This window comes from Lepidochelys olivacea, assembly GCF_965140295.1.
Source record: "Lepidochelys olivacea isolate rLepOli2 genome assembly, chromosome: 5".
NCBI classification, from domain to species: domain Eukaryota; kingdom Metazoa; phylum Chordata; order Testudines; family Cheloniidae; genus Lepidochelys; species Lepidochelys olivacea.
This window is the reverse complement of record NC_140415.1, coordinates 28072274-28088850: the sequence shown is the minus strand read 5'-3', so window position 1 is coordinate 28088850 and position 16577 is coordinate 28072274. Positions and strand designations below refer to the sequence as shown.

Below are 16577 nucleotides of genomic sequence, written 5' to 3'. Positions count from 1 at the left end.
GTTCAGTTTCTTTCAGAAAAACTGACCATGTTGCAACTTTCTTCTCCTAAATGATGAGTTTTCTCAGATGGAACTGAATGCTTCAGTCAGTGCTACTGAGTACCTTTCTGTTAATACTCCTTTTTGTTGTGAATTATAACACTTTCATTATCCTCTTTCTGAGTATATTAGAATTCATGTCAGATTGTTTGCTTGCTTTGTGATGTAGAGACTGTAATGTCCAAATTAAGTTTCATTTCTTTACCAAATCAAATTTTAATACAGGTCTCAAGAGGTGCATGTCTAGTGCATTTTGTTATACAATTCCAAGTCCGGTTTCAGAGTAGCAGCCGTGTTAGTCTGTATCCGCAAAAAGAACAGGAGTACTTGTGGCACCTTAGAGACTAACAAATTTATATGAGCATGTAGCCCACGAAAGCTTATGTGCAAATAAATTTGTTAGTCTCCAAGATGCCACAAGTACTCCAATTCCAAGTTAGGAAGTCCTCCTAGTCCAGGACATGACTAAGGAAGAATAAACATTTTTAGATATAAAATTCACACCCAACAAACTCATAAAAATCTATAAGCCCTCTCTAGGAAGAATGATGATATTTTCTGAAAATCCATAGGCAGATGTGCCAAAGAGGACCCTTTTCATGGAAGATGCTTTGCTCAAGGATCTGCGTGAGAGTCTGTCTTTTAAAAAGGCATTGAAATAGTCTATTCAGTACCTTCATGCATTTATATATGCAATTTATTCTGCCATAGTAGTGATCAGATGGGTATAGAAGCTGACGAAGTCTTCAGAGATGAACAGTCAGCCTTGGCTGTGTCATTTGTGATCTTCTGAAAATGTCATTGTAGGATAAAGAACTTTATATAGAAATGCTCATTTTTAAAGCAATGCTTTAATGCTTGCTGTTGAAGCCAGTATTGTTGATACTGATCTTTTAAAAGAAGAATAAAGAATTGGTCTTTTTTTGTTCTGCCTGGATCTTTAAGTGTATGGTGTTGCTATTTTCTTCTTTGATTTCTTGTATTTAACTATGGGGTAAAAATGTCAAAAGTGCCTATATTCCATTTTCAAAAATGCCTTGGGAACTTAAGTTTAATTGAAAGTTAGTAGGAGTAGAGACTAAGTGATTGAGTCAGTTCTGAAAATAGGACTTAAGACTTTGACTCCTAAGTCATTTAGGTTAACATTTTCAAAAATACCTATGTCAGAATGCTTAAAGTGTTCAGATAGAAGCCTGTTTAAAGAACTTGCTTTTTGTTTTTAATTTATTTTAAAGAATACATTTGTTTTGCTGGAGACACAGGAAGTATTCTACAAAAATGTTTGTGTCTTCTTGAACCATGAGGTATTAAGAATTAGTCATACACCTCTACTCCAATATAATGCGACCCGATATAACACAAATTCAGATATAACGTGGTAAAGCAGTGCTCTGGGAGGGCGGGGCTGCACGCTCCGGTGGATCAAAGCAAGTTCGATATAACGCAGTTTCACCTATAACGCGGTAAGATTTTTTTGGCTCTCGAGGACCGCGTTATATCGTGGTAGAGGTGTATAAGGTTGCTAATTTAACCTATTATTACAATGGAATATTTAAGCAAACTAAAGACCATGTGTATATTTGCTAGATTTTTATCCAAGAATAAATGCAATTGTTAGAATTTGTTCTTTGGTCCTTTTTGCTAGTCCATGTGCTTGATTATAATTTCTTCCTGCCAACAGATGGAGACAGTACACTGACAGATTTTGACATCATTCCCTGCATAGAAGGATCTTGACAGCTCACAGAGTTCAGTTGTTTTTTCTCCAGCAGATGGAGTCTCAGTGCCATTGACAGGTGAAAGAAACTCCTGAGCAAAGGAGAGAGTGGAGTACTTTTGGGCCTCAGAAGTCTTTGAGGTTCTTAGCCCTGTCCTGGAGTAGCTGTCAGTCTGTGGACTCTATCCTACATGCAGTGATTTAGTCCTCACAGGAGTATAGCATAACTGACTCCTACAAAAATTCCAAGAAGTACCAAGCTTTCACACACAAAGTAGATCCATACATGGGGTTCATGCCCCCCTCTACCCAAGCTCAAGGACTAGGAAGTAAAAAAGGTACATAGGAATGTCATTTCACCTTGGGGTAGTCAGAGTGGCCAGAGTAAGCATAAGAGGGAAAATGAATCTCCTCCAGGATCAAATATCTTCTCTCTCTTCCTGATACCCACCATGGGGACCAGTGCTATTTTAAGATTGGTGACTTGAAGTCCTTCAGATACCTTGTTTGTAAGAGGTAATCACTAGGGAACAAAAATCCTCTTCAGGAAGGAGAGAGCCACAGCGATGAGGGCAACTTGGAAATGTCTGTTTTGTTTTTTTCTCCTTCCCTCCCTCCACAGTTGAGAGGGAAAATTCAAGATATTCATAGGAATAGCCCTACTGCCTCAGACCCTCACATTAGGTCGCTCTGACCTTGATCATTCTTGTCGTTCTTCTTTGAACTCCCTTCTAGTTCTGCAGTGTCCTTTTTGAGGTGGGGTGACCAGTACTATACACAATATTCCAGATGAGGCTGCACTATTGATTTATATAAAAGTACTATAATATTTTTGTATTAGTTACCATCCTATTCCTTATGCATCCTAACAGATTGTTAGCTTTTTTTTAATCACAGCTGCACATTGAGTCGTCTGTAGTAATACCCAAGGCCCTTCCTTGAGCGGATCAGTTAATTTAGAATCCTGTAATAAATGAGTAGTATAACTTTTTTCCCATCACTGTACATTACTTTACATTTATCAATATTGAATTTCTTATGCCATCATATTGCCCATTCACCTAGCATGTTTGTTTCTCTGAAGTTCCTCATAGTTCTCTCTGATCCTGATTAACTTAAACCCTTCTTCTTTCCAGATTTGCTACCTCATCTCCCTTTCCAGATCACAATAAATGTATCACACACCGTGGAACCTACTAGGGATCCTTGAGGGACCATGCTGTTCATCTTTTGTCATGATGAAAATTGACAGTTTACATAGGAGACAAAATAAAGAATAGGATTAGTTTGTGATCCATGACAATACTTTTCCTCTCACCCCATGGCTATTTAGGTTCTTTAATAGCCTCTTCTGCAGAACTTTATCAGAGATCTTTTGGAAGTAATATTATGTCAGTTGGTTCTCCTTTATCCACCGCTTTATTGATATGTCCAAAGAATTCTAAGAGATTAGTGAGACACAGTTTTCCAGTGCACAAACTGTGCTGGTCACATTCTGTCATATGATCTTATAAGAGTTTTGTTCTATTTTAACTCACATTTCAACCAGTTTTCCAGGTGCATATATAAGGCTCACTACTCTGTAATTGCTTGGATCACTCCTAGAAGCTTTTTTTAAAATATACTTACATTTGTTACCTTTGAATTTTCTTGGACAGTGGCTGTTTTTAATGATAGCGTATTTTTATTTGCAGCTCAGCTACTTCATAAGTTCCTTCAGAACTCTTGGAAATACCATTTCGATCTGACCTAAGTCATGTCAGCATACAGTAGCTGAAGGTATTACATCGCTTGTTTGTGTGCACGCTACACTTGTCAGCAGTGCACGTTCTCACCAGGAGTGCTTGTATCGATTGTATTGTCAGTGTGGAGCATTATGGGATGACTCCTGAAAGGCAGTAAAGGCAGTTTGAATAGCCTCTCAAACCTTGCCATTCAGTCATTTTGATTTATTCCTTGTCTTTTGGGGTCACATTTTGTTTAGCAATATGCATGTCTAAGACTCTATTTTTTTTTTAAAAGTAGCATCTGTGCCATGGATTTTACTTGTGGATTTTACTTCCTTTGCTTGTAACTTTAGGGGTTTATTGATTAGCCTTGCCACTTTTTATTAAAATCTCCCTTTCTAAAGTTTAGTGTCAGTTACTTTTGGTACCCTGCCTCCCCCTTGAGCCTTAACCCTAAATATAATGTGGTCACCATTAGTTGCTAAACTATTGTCCGTTCTTGAATTAGCTCCTGTGTGTAACTTAAGACTAAATCAAGAAATATCTTCTATTCTTTTGAGCTCTAGAACTAGCTGTTCCAAGAGCCAGTCACTTGAAGTATTAAAAATTGTTTCTCTAAACTTTGTCCTTTTGTCATTCAAGAAGGATCTATTCTTAATTATAAAAGTAGCCCCTACTTTAAATTTGGAGAGGAAACATCCAGTATTTTTAATACTAGGAAATTCTAGTCTCTTGAGCTAGTACAAGGTTCCAAAAGCTTTGTTTGTGCACTCTCATGCCAGAAATATAATTGACTGTCAGGGGGTGCTCTTGGTGAGAAAGGGAAGAAATTAGTTGTCCTAACTGAAAACCCTTGGATTGATGTGTCCTGAGTAGCCAAACAAACTACTCGTTGGCACCCTTAAGGACCACAGAACAGGAAAATAAAGACTCTACTATATTGAAAAGGGCTGCTACGTAATCTGGGTCCATCCTTTAGGTTTCCTAGTATAAAATGTTAGAGTACTTGTCAGGTGACACAGCCAAAATTCATGAGAACATGATCCTTACTCAACGCTCTTAAGAAGCTAGTAGTCATGCCCACCCAGACTTACTTGGAACTTAAATCTGATATCCAGTTCATTTCTACTCCTGTATTTTAACCTTTTTAGAGGAAGAATATCTTAGCCACCTACTGTTTGTTTGTCACCAACTCAGCTAGCAGAAGAAAAACTTGTGGGGCCCTGCCCTATAAAGAGAGACACTTGATTTTTTTTCACTGAGAGGAGGCAATTCTTAGAATATTTCCTTAATGATGAAACTCTTAATGCTGAAGGTGATATATGACCCAATTTTGGATGATATATGACCAGATTTGCTGTTTTTCTGCTTTAAGTCTAGAAATAGCAAAGAAACTAGGTCCTAGCATCTAAATCTTACAAAGGTTAATCTTCAAAAAGGTACAACAGATTGGGCTTTTGGAATAGCTGCTTATCGTGCACAAGCACCTTACAAGGAAAGAGAAGGGGTTAAAAAAAAAAAAAAAGCGTGCAGCATCAATATCCTTAAGTGGATAAAGTTTTAGGTAGGGAAACTGGCTACAGTGCAGATAAGACTTTTTTTTTCTTCAGTCTACCTGACCAGAAAGTTATCTACATTATGAGCTGCATCATTACTAGTGATATGTAAGCAGCCACATATTTTCCCTTGTTTACTTTCTCTAAGTACTTCAAATTAATGTTCAGGAAGTGGCTACTATGTGACTTAGTGAGTAGTGCAGGCAATCAGGCACTACTCCTTCCTTATTCCATGCAGGACGCCGCTTATAAGTTCCATATGTATGAACTGACATGGTCTACCGGAGAGGGAAATTTTCCTAACCATTTTCTTTATAATATTGACAGTGCAGAACACCTTCTTTTGAAGACCAGTATTATCTCCTCTTGATTTTTTTTCCCCCCAAATAGCAAGTCACACATGAGAGAACAAAGTATCAGTTCTCTGATATATTTCACTTAGCAAATAATATTATATGACCTGCTTTCAAAGATTCATCTTAAGTCTGGGAGCCTTCAAACCTCTGTGTATGGGGGGAGTGACAGAACCAAAAATCTCAATGTACTGTCTACATCTGCTGGCTGAAAGGTGCTTTACCCAAGTGACTGGACTGGCGTAGATCTCAAAGGAAGAAAATTAATAAGGTAAGGAAAATTTCCCTTTAAGTGTTAAATTATTTTCATGTAAGTAAACCGTGTCTGTCCCTCAAATGGAAGCTCTATTTGTTGTTGTGTAATTTGTTTTCCTACTTATTTTTTTTCCATTGTAGTTTGCGATTAGCTTTACTGAATGAAGCAAAAGAGGTGCGAGCAGCAGGGTTGCGAGCCCTTCGCTATCTCATCCGAGACTCCAGTGTTCTACAAAAGGTGCTAAAATTGAAAGTGGATTACTTGATAGCTAGGTAATTTTCCTAGATTTTATTATATTACAATGACTTACTTAATTTTCTCATCTTTGACTGATTGTGGGGTATGTGTGGAAATGACTATCTTAATATTCTCTGTAAATGTTGATTCTTGGTATTTTAAGGTATTTTCTATTTTCTTTTGGGAAACTTCCTTTTTAAATAAAATATTATACAAGAATGCCAACCAAATCAAAAGAAACACAAATCCAAAGAAAATGCTATCATGTGAAATGATACCATGAGGAAACAAAAGTATATGTGTGGGGGGAAATAAACTTGTCTCTAAAAATCAGTTTAATGTGATCCTGAACTCTGAATTAATTGTAATTGTATGACATGACTACATGTCAGAAATAAAATTGGATACCTTAACTATATTTCCATACTTTAACATGTTTGGATTTCTTTACAGTTTAACTGTAACTCTGAATTTCCATGTTTGTTTTGGGGATAGTTACTCTCAATCCTAATGCCATTTAATTTAGTTTGTTTTGTCTGGAAAGATGAGATTGATGATATGGTATATTATAAATATGTTATTGGTACTCCTCTGAAATGACTAGCAGTTTTGTAGGCATCTCAAAACTACTATTAAGACCTTTATATCTCGCCACAGTGTTATGTAAATGCGCGTATATAAGAAAATTGTTTTAATGATCCTTCATCTATAATAAAGATTATTATTGAAGAGAAACCTCAAACTAAAGTTCTGTGACCAGTCATGATCCATGTGCTCTCTGAAAGCTAGAATTTCTGGACAGTAAGTTTGTTATAGTATTCATGCAATCTCTTGAATAGTAGCACCAAGGTGTTAATAGTTAGGAATAGGGGTAACTTCTATCTACAAACCACATTTTTTATTTAATTTTTGTTTTATTTTAGGTGCATTGACATACAACAGAGTAATGAAGTAGAGAGAACACAAGCTCTTCGATTAGTGAGAAAGGTAAAAATTTAACTGTGTACTGTTCTCATGTTGGCTACATCAGTAGCCCAGTCAGTAAGTCATATTTGCTACAGAACTGTCCCATCAACCGTCCATCTTTGGACAGTCTCTGGTTCCCTATCTCACTTTATGCTGGCTGCAGATATCTTGGCTGCTATCTCTAAAGTCAGATATCTTGGCTGCTATCTCTAAAGTAAAAAGGAAAGGCACTAGATGAGACCTGGCTCAATTTTTCATCTTTTGCCATTGACAACCTTCCCCTGAGTGAGGAAAGGGAATCCCACTGAATACCCCTATTTTGGATAGGGTTTTGGCAGGAGCTTTGGTTCTCTTGATATCACCCTAAAGAGGCCCAGCCCTCTTCAGAGGGTAAGACAACCTGGGAACAACAATGCAAGTCTAGTTTGCTGGTTTAGGCCTTCCTGTGTTACTTTTCTAGATGGACAGTCTTGGATAGAGGAGCTTGTCTCTGCCCTGTAAGAATGATGGCCCCCTTCAGAATCCTCTGACTCTGAGGATTATTCCACAGCTTTATTTGGTACCTTTCTCAGGGCTGCAAGAGGACCTAGTCAATCTGAGCTATGCTGGTCAATCCTGCGCTCAAATGCATGAGATTTGTAGGGCTGTAGCTAGCACCTGTAATTCCTTCCTACTTGACACTTGTAGACTAGTCACAGATGATGAGATCTTTATTCTGGCATAAGGTACTCTGCCTTTGACTGGACCTGAGTGTTCTGCATTCAGCTCCTACTCCTCTAGGCAGCATCAACATCACAGAAACAGAACAAAGGTTTACCTAAAGACTCAGTTGAGGTTTGGAGCAGTTCCAAAGGGTGGTGTCCACAGGAACAGTGAGTTCAGAATGACTGCTTTTCCTCTGTTTATGTAGTTGTTTGAGAATATCTGTGACACCAAAATTTAGAGTCCATTTTAAGAAAACCTTTGTTGTTCATATGTATCTCAGTTGTGGCATTCATAGCTCTTACACGCAAGCCTTAAGTTCTTGGGTAAAACAGCTTTGGCTCAAAGAATGAGGGGGAAAAAAGCAAACGTCCTTTAGGGTAATAGTGACTTTTTCCTTCACTGGATTCTCTTATATGGACAAAAGTCACAATCCAGCTAAATGGAGACCTTCCATAATCTAAGACAAGTACAATCTCTGGTTTCAGATCAATACATGGAATGGACACTATTAATAGTGCTGATAGATAGTCTCTTGTTGATGGGTGGAGGGCAGGCATCCATTCTCATATTCCTTGACCTCTCTCCCTCATTTGATAGTAGATCAAGGAATGCCACTGGAGTGCAGAGGAACTCTCAAATTGCGTTAGTCCATCCTACAATGCACCCAAGGGATAGTGATAGAAAATTACTCATTTCACTACTAGAACTTACACGTGCATAGTCACACAAGGACTGTTCTCCTTCAGTCCTGTTTAACATCTATATGCAGCTACTAGAACTGGTGAATTATCATGGACTTACCTGCCAATGGGACATAGATACGGCACAGCTTTTTACCTTCTATGTCACAACATATAACAAAGCAGTCACCAAGTTTGTGCGGTGTTTGGTCAAGATCAGGACACAGATGAAGGACAGCTAGTTGAAGATGAACCTCAATAAGATGGATGCAGAGGAAATGTCTTTGAGGAATGTGTATCCTTGATATAGTCTCCTTTGGTTGAAGATACACAATTGCAATTAGTCAATTCAGTCCCTAGTCTGAGTGCCACTGGATTCCTCTGTGATGCTATGCCCTCATAGCGACACTGGTGAGCAATGTTTCCTAACATCTTTGGCTGACAAGGATACTGTGTCCTATCCTGGGAGGAAAATGACCTGGCCTCAGTAATACACACTGTAGTCACCTCCTGGCTCGACTACAGCAGTACAATATATCTGGGCATGAAGTCAGCCCTTAGGAAACTCCAGCTAGTAAAGAACACTGCGACACATCTCCTTGGCAGCATACGATATATCAGACCTGTCCTCTGTGAAGTACGCTAGCTTCCTACAGTCAGATTCAATGTCTCAGTCCTTCTCTTCAAGGTATTCAGTGTTTTGAGTTCAGGATACCTAAAAGATTGTCTAAAGCTCCAAGACAAGGAACATAGCTATGCTTCTCCACAGTGAAGTTGTTTGTTGCATGCATAAATCTTGTTTGTGTAAGAGACCTTGCTTTCTCTGGAGCCAGTCAGACACTGGAATGGGTTCCCTCTGGATGTTAGAACCACCAAAGAATTCACCACTTTCTGCTCCAAGTTCAAGGTTCACTTCTTCAACCTTGCCTTCAATAACCATACAAAATATCATAGTACTACAGATATAAAATAAAACTTCACATATGTATGATGATAATTGTATTGCTTTATGTGCTTCTGGAAGGTACTCAGATCTCAGTGATGGGATTGGTATAAAATCCAAAATAGAATAGGAGACGGAAAGAAAAACATCTTCATTGTGGACCATTATAAACTTTCCTTTTTATCCTGACTTTTAGCTTCATGGAGGGCCTTGGCACAAGCATTCTTTTTCTCTTGTGCCTGTACCCTTTGGAGGTCATTCATGCTAGATACTTGCCATCTCCAAACAGATCTGGCAGCCAGTTTCCCACTGGGAACTTTGAAGCTCTTGTAGAAGCTGTCTTGAATGTTGGGTCTCTGAAGAAAGCATTGCAGAGCAGCTCCGTAAAACACTTCTCCATATCTGAAGGAATCCTGGATCATTCTCTCTCCTGGATAATTCAAAAAGGAGACTGTTCTATTTCAGACCTTACAGACAGAGGTCAAGATGAGGTCATTTCAATGTGACCCCTTACTCTTTAAAGGAGAGATGCTTTTTTTTAAGACTCCACATTTGGCTTTCTTCTTGACAGAACCTCCTGGCTGCCTCCAAGAAGCTCTCATTTACCTATCGCTGATCTTTCAGAGGCCTAAATTTATGTAAATCTGCATTAAAATAAAGGCAGAGTTCAGCTGACATTTACTGTAATAAAACATTAGGAATTTGATTATTTAACAGAAGATCTTTTCCTTCCCATATTCTAAAAACAGAAAGAAACCTGAGAAGCAAAGCAGCCTTCATTTTAAGAGATTGTTTACACTCTCCCAACATGATGAGTGTAATAACGTTTATCCTGTCAGTTCAAGACCAGGAGGGGATATTTTGTAAAAGTGATTAGTCCCACCCACTATTGCTAATTAATTCTTATTTGTACCATTATAGTAAATGAAAGGCTCAGTATGTCCGTGGGTGGGTGAGGAATTTGGGATTTTTCTCTGAAGTTCGGTTTTAAAGAGCTTCCTGTTTTGTGGGTAAGAGCATCATGGTATGACAAGCAGTAGTTTCTTAAAAACATCTTACAAAAATAAACTTGTTTTGTATGTTTAAATCTGTTTAGCATTAGTGACTTCTCATTTAATAGTGACCTGCAAAGGAAGCAAACTAGGCTTGTTCACTTTTTTTTTTTGCTGCTCTATGTGAAACATAAAGAAGGCCTGAAATGTGTGTAGAGCAAATAAAGGTTGAGAAAAGGGGTTCTGTTTGCTTTTTTAAATTTTAGAACTATCAAGAATACCAAGCCTGGTCTGTACAGGGTTTTAAGGGAAGAATTGTCAGAAGTTCCAGGATGTATATTGGGAGCATTTTCTATTTAAAGATGGTGTATCTTTATAGAACTGGTTCACTACATAACTCATCTGTTTGATAGGACAGACTCCTGGGAACACATTACACTGTATTTACATATAAGCTCTTCAAAGAAGAGAAACAAAATTTGTACTCTGTCCCAAAGAGATAAGCTATCTTGAGGCAAAACCAGGTCTCTGTTTTCCTCAGAGCTCACAGCAAGGGGCTGTTCTTCAGATGAAATTCTCAGACTAGTAGAAAGATGTCTTATACAGTTGTATAAAAATTGGCCAGATTCATGATCTGTCTGATATTCAGCAGAGGAAATTCCGCGCCTAAGGGTTCTCTGTGGAAGCTAACTTCATCCTGTCCATGTAAATTCCAACTCATGTAAATAAGGCCAAGATATTACATAGAGAGGCACCATAGAAAATACATGTAGTAATAACAAATGTGCTAACTTTTTGCCTAATATAGTAGTGCAAACAAACAAGATGCTGTTCCCTATAAGAATATATGAGCGTTTGTGCTGTTTATTGAATGTATTAATGATAGTTTCCTTTAATGTCAAAGTACATTGCAAAACTGGGGGAAAGCTCAAGAGCAGGAGACAAAATGAAACAGAGCCTGTCGAGCTCCCTGTAGAGTACTTTATATGTACTTACTTTCTTGCCATACTCTTTTGAATTAACATCAGCTGAACAGAACTGTGCTGAGATTGTCTAAATTTTATTGCTGGCTGGTTTTGTTTTTTTACTCTGACCTAAATGTGATGGCTAGACAGTCATTTAAGACTCTCTTGTTGAATCACTGCACTTATCTGTAAAGTATGTCCTTCTGTAATGAGGGGTCCTAAATAGTCTACTTCTGGGGCAGTGCTGGAATTATTATTTATGTAGAGTATTACCATGACACTAATTTACTCATAAATCCCTCTATTAAATCCAAAGGCCAAATGGTAATTACAGTTGCTATAAACATGTCTAACAACCTAAAAATAAGCAGTCCCTACACCCAACACAGTGATAAAGTATTCATAAGCATGCGATCAGTTTACTTACAAATAAGCCAGACCTAGGGATGACAGTCTCGTTCTGGCCATGGCCCAGCATGATCAGGTAGGGTCTGACAAAGAACCTTCAAATTCATAGCTCTTTTTATACACTTCAGCTAACTTGCTAGCTCTGGCAAAAACCTAGTTTGAAGCAGTTCATCCTTGCTACTTTCCTTTCTCTAAGGCTTTCCTTTCCTGTTCTTCCCCACACCTCCACCCCTGCTTTCTAGTAGAACAGTGAGAATGTTTATGCTTGTTTCTTTTAAGACAGTTTTCCTTTGTCTTATTAATGCAGCTTTTCACTTTATCAGTTACTTTTTGATCATATATCTTTCCCACTTTGTAAGCAATAGTACTTATTCTCATGATCTTCTTTTACTTGCTGATTGGGATTTTTTCCTTACTAGCCACAAACCAGATACTATTTTTTTTAAGCAAACTTACGCTAACTTTAATTAACTATCCCTACATTACCCACCTTAAAACCATACATACCATGTGGGTTTTACTACATTTAAGCATTTCAAACATTTCTTTTTATTTTGCAACATTTTGTACAATTAATAAATTTGACAAATACAACCTCCAAAATAAGTTACCACAGTCGCATTGACAACTGCCAAAGCTTTGAATGACCATCTTCACCATGGATGTAATCCTACTTTGTAAGTGTTCTGACCAGAAAGGACTAGTTAACTACCAAATTCCCTGTTCCTGCCTATTTACAATTTTTAGTTCTTCTTCGAGTGATTGCTCATGTGTATTCCACAATAGGGGTGGGGGCGTGTGTGTGTGTGCTTGCCACATGCACCGGTGCCGGACGTTTTTCTCCTAGCAGTACCTGGGGGTGGGGGAAGCGCCCCCTGCAACCTCTGGAGTGTCGCCTGCCTGGTGTGGTATAAGGGGAGCTGTGCGCTCCCCCTACCCTCAGTTCCTTCTTGCCGCCAGTGAAGGTGTGTCGGAACTGCTCTGTTCCAGCTTTGCTGTAGCTCCTCCCCAGAACTGTTTGTTCGTTCAGTGTTAGTACCTGTAGATAATTAGCTGTGTAGTTAGTTAGTTTAGTTAGTCAGTGACCCCAGCCGGGGCATGCCGCACACCCCGGGGTTTAAGTCGTTCTGCTCTTTTAGGCGTTCTATGCCAAGAAGTGACCCGCACGCAGACTGTTTGCGCTGTTTGGGTGAAACCCATATCAGCAAAAGGTGCAAGATTTGCAAGTCGTTTAAGCCTCGGACCAAAAGAGAAAGGGACATTAGGCTCTGGGCCATCCTGATGGAATCGGCACTGACCCTGACTCCAGCACGCAGCTCTGAACCGGTACCCAGCACCGCAGCATCGGTACGCGGCGACCCTCCGGTGCCATCGACCAGTCAGCACCACTCCCCATCCACGGGGCATGCCAAGAGGGCCAGAAAGACTCCCTCTTCACAGCGGCACCGAGGGAAGTCTGGGACAGAGGCTACGCCCATGTCGGGTAGTCCTCGATCCCCACCGGGTCCCAGGCCTCCAACTCACATTGAATGGAGTAGCCCGGCCCCTTTGGAACAGGCCTGCCCCAATGCCCTCCAGGCAGCCTGGGATGCTATATCTATGCTGGTGCCTGGAGTGCTGCCGATGTCACCCCCATGCTCCAGAGGCAAGCCGCTGCTGGGATCTTCTTAGTCGCCTCCATCCTGGTACCAGTCTCGGTCGAGGGAACGTTCCCGATGCCAGTCGCCGCCCAGCGACCGTTCAGGGCAGAGTCCACGTGGATTGCCCTTGATGCCGACCAGACTGTCTGGCTGGGTTCCGGCCGGCCGGGACTCTCGGCACTGCTCATCCTCAAGGAGCAAATATCGACGGGACCGCGGCAGGCATCCGTGCTCATCTCTGAGGAGGTACCGCAGTCAGTCATGGCACAGTCGTTGATGCCGTTCCTGCTCGGACTCCTGCTCCAAGTCTCCGCCAAGACATTGCAGCCCGGGGCGTCGCTCGCCGTTGTGGGTCTGCCCATCGAGGCCGTTCGTGGAGCAGCTGTTACCGTCAGTACCAGTCCTCCACGTTGAGATTGCAGTCCCGTGTCTGATGTAGATCCCGGCTCCGCCACTCCTCCTGGTCCAGAGACAGCAGATTTTATGCCAGCCTGGCCTCCATTCATAGCCGTCCTTCAATGGGCCAGGCCAGCCAACCCAAACAGCCGGCCCTGCCGGTGCCACAGCAGGTGCAGTGGCACTGAGCGTCGTGGTTGGCCCAGTGGGCACCGTGGCCCCTGGCGGGAGCTTACTCAGTGGCCAGAGCTTCGGAAGCACTGTCGGCCTCCCTCTCCAGACCCCCAAGAAAGGAGTCGGTTGGACGTGAGTCCTTGGCACCATGCCCGGAATCCGACCAGATGGTGGACCATCCAGTGCCAGCCAATACCCAGAGCATCGTACCGGCCTCCTTGCCCCACCTGGAGGAGGTGATTGCTGCCCCTCTGTCCCGCAGGAGGACTTCAGGGCCCATCAAGAACTCTTAAAGAGGGTGGCAGCAAGCCTCCGCCTCCAGGTAGAGGAGAGGGAGGAGCCCTCAGACTCCCTGTTTAATGTGCTGTCTTCGTCGTCACCGGGTAGGGTGGCCTTGCCCCTCCATGAAGGGGTGGCTAAGATTTCTAATGCCCTGTGGCAAACACCAGACCCATCTCTAAGAAGATGGAACGCAAGTACTTTGTACCCACTAAGGGGCATGAGTACTTGTATACCAACCCAGCGCCCAACTCCCTGGTGGTAGAGTCAGTCAACCACAGGGAATGGCAGGGTGTCAGGGTTCCTCCCCCACGCTGAACTCTAGGGTACAGATGTGGGGACCTGCATGAAAAACCTCCTAAGCTTATCTTTACCAGCTTAGGTCAAAACTTCCCCAAGGTACAAAATATTCCCCCCGTTGTCCTTGGACTGGCCGCTACCACCACCAAACTAATACTGGTTACTGGGGAAGAGCTGTTTGGACGCGTCCTTCCCCCCAAAATACTTCCCAAAACCTTGCACCCCACTTCCTGGACAAGGTTTGGTAAAAAGCCTCACCAATTTGCCTAGGTGACTACAGACCCAGACCCTTGGATCTTAAGAACAATGAACAATCCTCCCAACACTTGCACCCCCCCTTTCCTGGGAAATGTTGGATAAAAAGCCTCACCAATTTGCATAGGTGACCACAGACCCAAACCCTTGGATCTGAGAACAATGAAAAAGCATTCAGTTTTTTACAAGAAGACTTTTAATAAAAAATAGAAGTAAATAGAAATAAAGAAATCCCCCCTGTAAAATCAGGATGGTAGATATCTTACAGGGTAATTAGATTCAAAAACATAGAGAACCCCTCTAGGCAAAACCTTAAGTTACAAAAAAGATACACAGACAGAAATAGTTATTCTATTTAGCACAATTCTTTTCTCAGCCATTTAAAGAAATCATAATCTAACACATACCTAGCTAGATTACTTACTAAAAGTTCTAAGACTCCATTCCTGGTCTATCCCTGGCAGAAACCCAGCATACAGACAGACACAGACCCTTTGTTTCTCTCCCTCCTCCCAGCTTTTGAAAGTATCTTGTCTCCTCATTGGTCATTTTGGTCAGGTGCCAGCGAGGTTACCTTTAGCTTCTTAACCCTTTACAGATGAGAGGAGCTTTCCCCTGGCCAGGAGGGATTTCAAAGGGGTTTACCCTTCCCTTTATATTTATGACACAGGGTCAGCCAGCCCCGACCCCAAAGAATAAAGACTCTCTGAGACTGGACTCTTTCGGAAGGAAAATTTATTCTTCTTTGAGCTTCTAATTATGAGTGGCAAACCATCAGGTTCTCCTGGGCCGGTATGAATTCAATCTGTGGGGCTCCCTGCCCAAGTTGGAGGACTCCCTCCAGGAGAGTGATAGGAAGGAGTTCAAGGCACTAGTGGAGGAAGGGTAGCGGCTGCTAGGGTGTCCCTGCAGGCAGCCTCGGATGCTGCGGACACGGCCCCACAATCCATGGCTTCTGCAGTGTCCATGAGACGGGCATCATGGCTCCTGCTCTCTGGGCTGTCCAGCGAGGCGCAGTCTTCCATGCAGGATCTCCCGTTTGACGGGGAAGCTCTGTTTGCGGCAGAAACAGATATAAGGCTGCATGGCATGAGAGACTCCCTCACAACCCTCCAGACTCTGGGCTTCTGTCCCAGCTCTGGCAAAACCTAAGTTCAAACCACAGCAGACTCCCGGCCAGGCTGCCCTCCCGAAGTATGAGGCCGCCCATAAGAAGCAGAAAGACTATAAGAGATGCCCTCAGAGGCAGTTTTGGCCTGCCCCCCAGCCTGGGTCCTCCAAGGGCAAGCAGGTGGGGAAAAGGCGCTTTTGATGGGACTCTCGGGGGCACCCCGCCAGTCCTCATCAGGGATCCACCCCCAATAAAGCTCCCCTTCTCCAACCGGTTGTGTGCTTTCCTCCCAGAATGGTCACGGCTAACCTCGGACTGATGGGGTCCTCAACGCTATCTCCTGGAGTTACACCCTCCAGTTTACTTCCTCCCTGCCCAACCACCCCCCATCCCTCTTGGGGGACTCCTCGCACGAAGCTCTGCTCGAGCAGGAGGTGGGGCGGCTCCTAGGACTAGGAGTGATAGAGGCGGTGCCCGAGGAGTTCATGGGCAAGGGGTATTACTCCTGTTTATTTCCTTATCCCGAAGGCCAAAAGGGGGCTCAGGCCCATCCTGGACCTGCGAGGTCTGAACCAGTACATGGTGAAACTCAAGTTCCGTGTGGTTTCCCTGGCTTGCATCATCCCCTCCCTGGATCCTGGGGACTGGTACGCTGCCCTCGATCTACAGGACGTGTAATTCCACATCCACCTATTCGAGGGGCTCAGGTGCTTCCTCCGTTTCGTGGTGGGACAGAATCATTACCAATTCACGGTCCTTCCAATTGGTCTGTCCACTGCCCCCAAGGTGTTTACAAAATGCATGTAGGTGGTAGCGGCCTACCTCAGATGGCAGGGGTTCCAGATATTTCCCCATCTGGACGATTGGCTTGTCCAGGG

The 16577-nt window shown here is 42.3% G+C and overlaps 1 protein-coding gene across 2 annotated transcripts in view; it reads left to right on the top strand.

Moving 5' to 3' along the window:
- The window catches only part of RICTOR (RPTOR independent companion of MTOR complex 2), a 189763-nt gene that overhangs the window by 70588 nt on the left and 102598 nt on the right, over positions 1–16577 (top strand). For both annotated transcript variants that reach the window (XM_084628581.1, XM_084628582.1), the window contains 2 exons: positions 5789–5920; positions 6809–6872. In XM_084628581.1, the coding sequence (XP_084484707.1) occupies positions 5789–5920; positions 6809–6872 (196 nt within the window). The remainder of the gene's footprint in view (positions 1–5788; positions 5921–6808; positions 6873–16577) is intronic.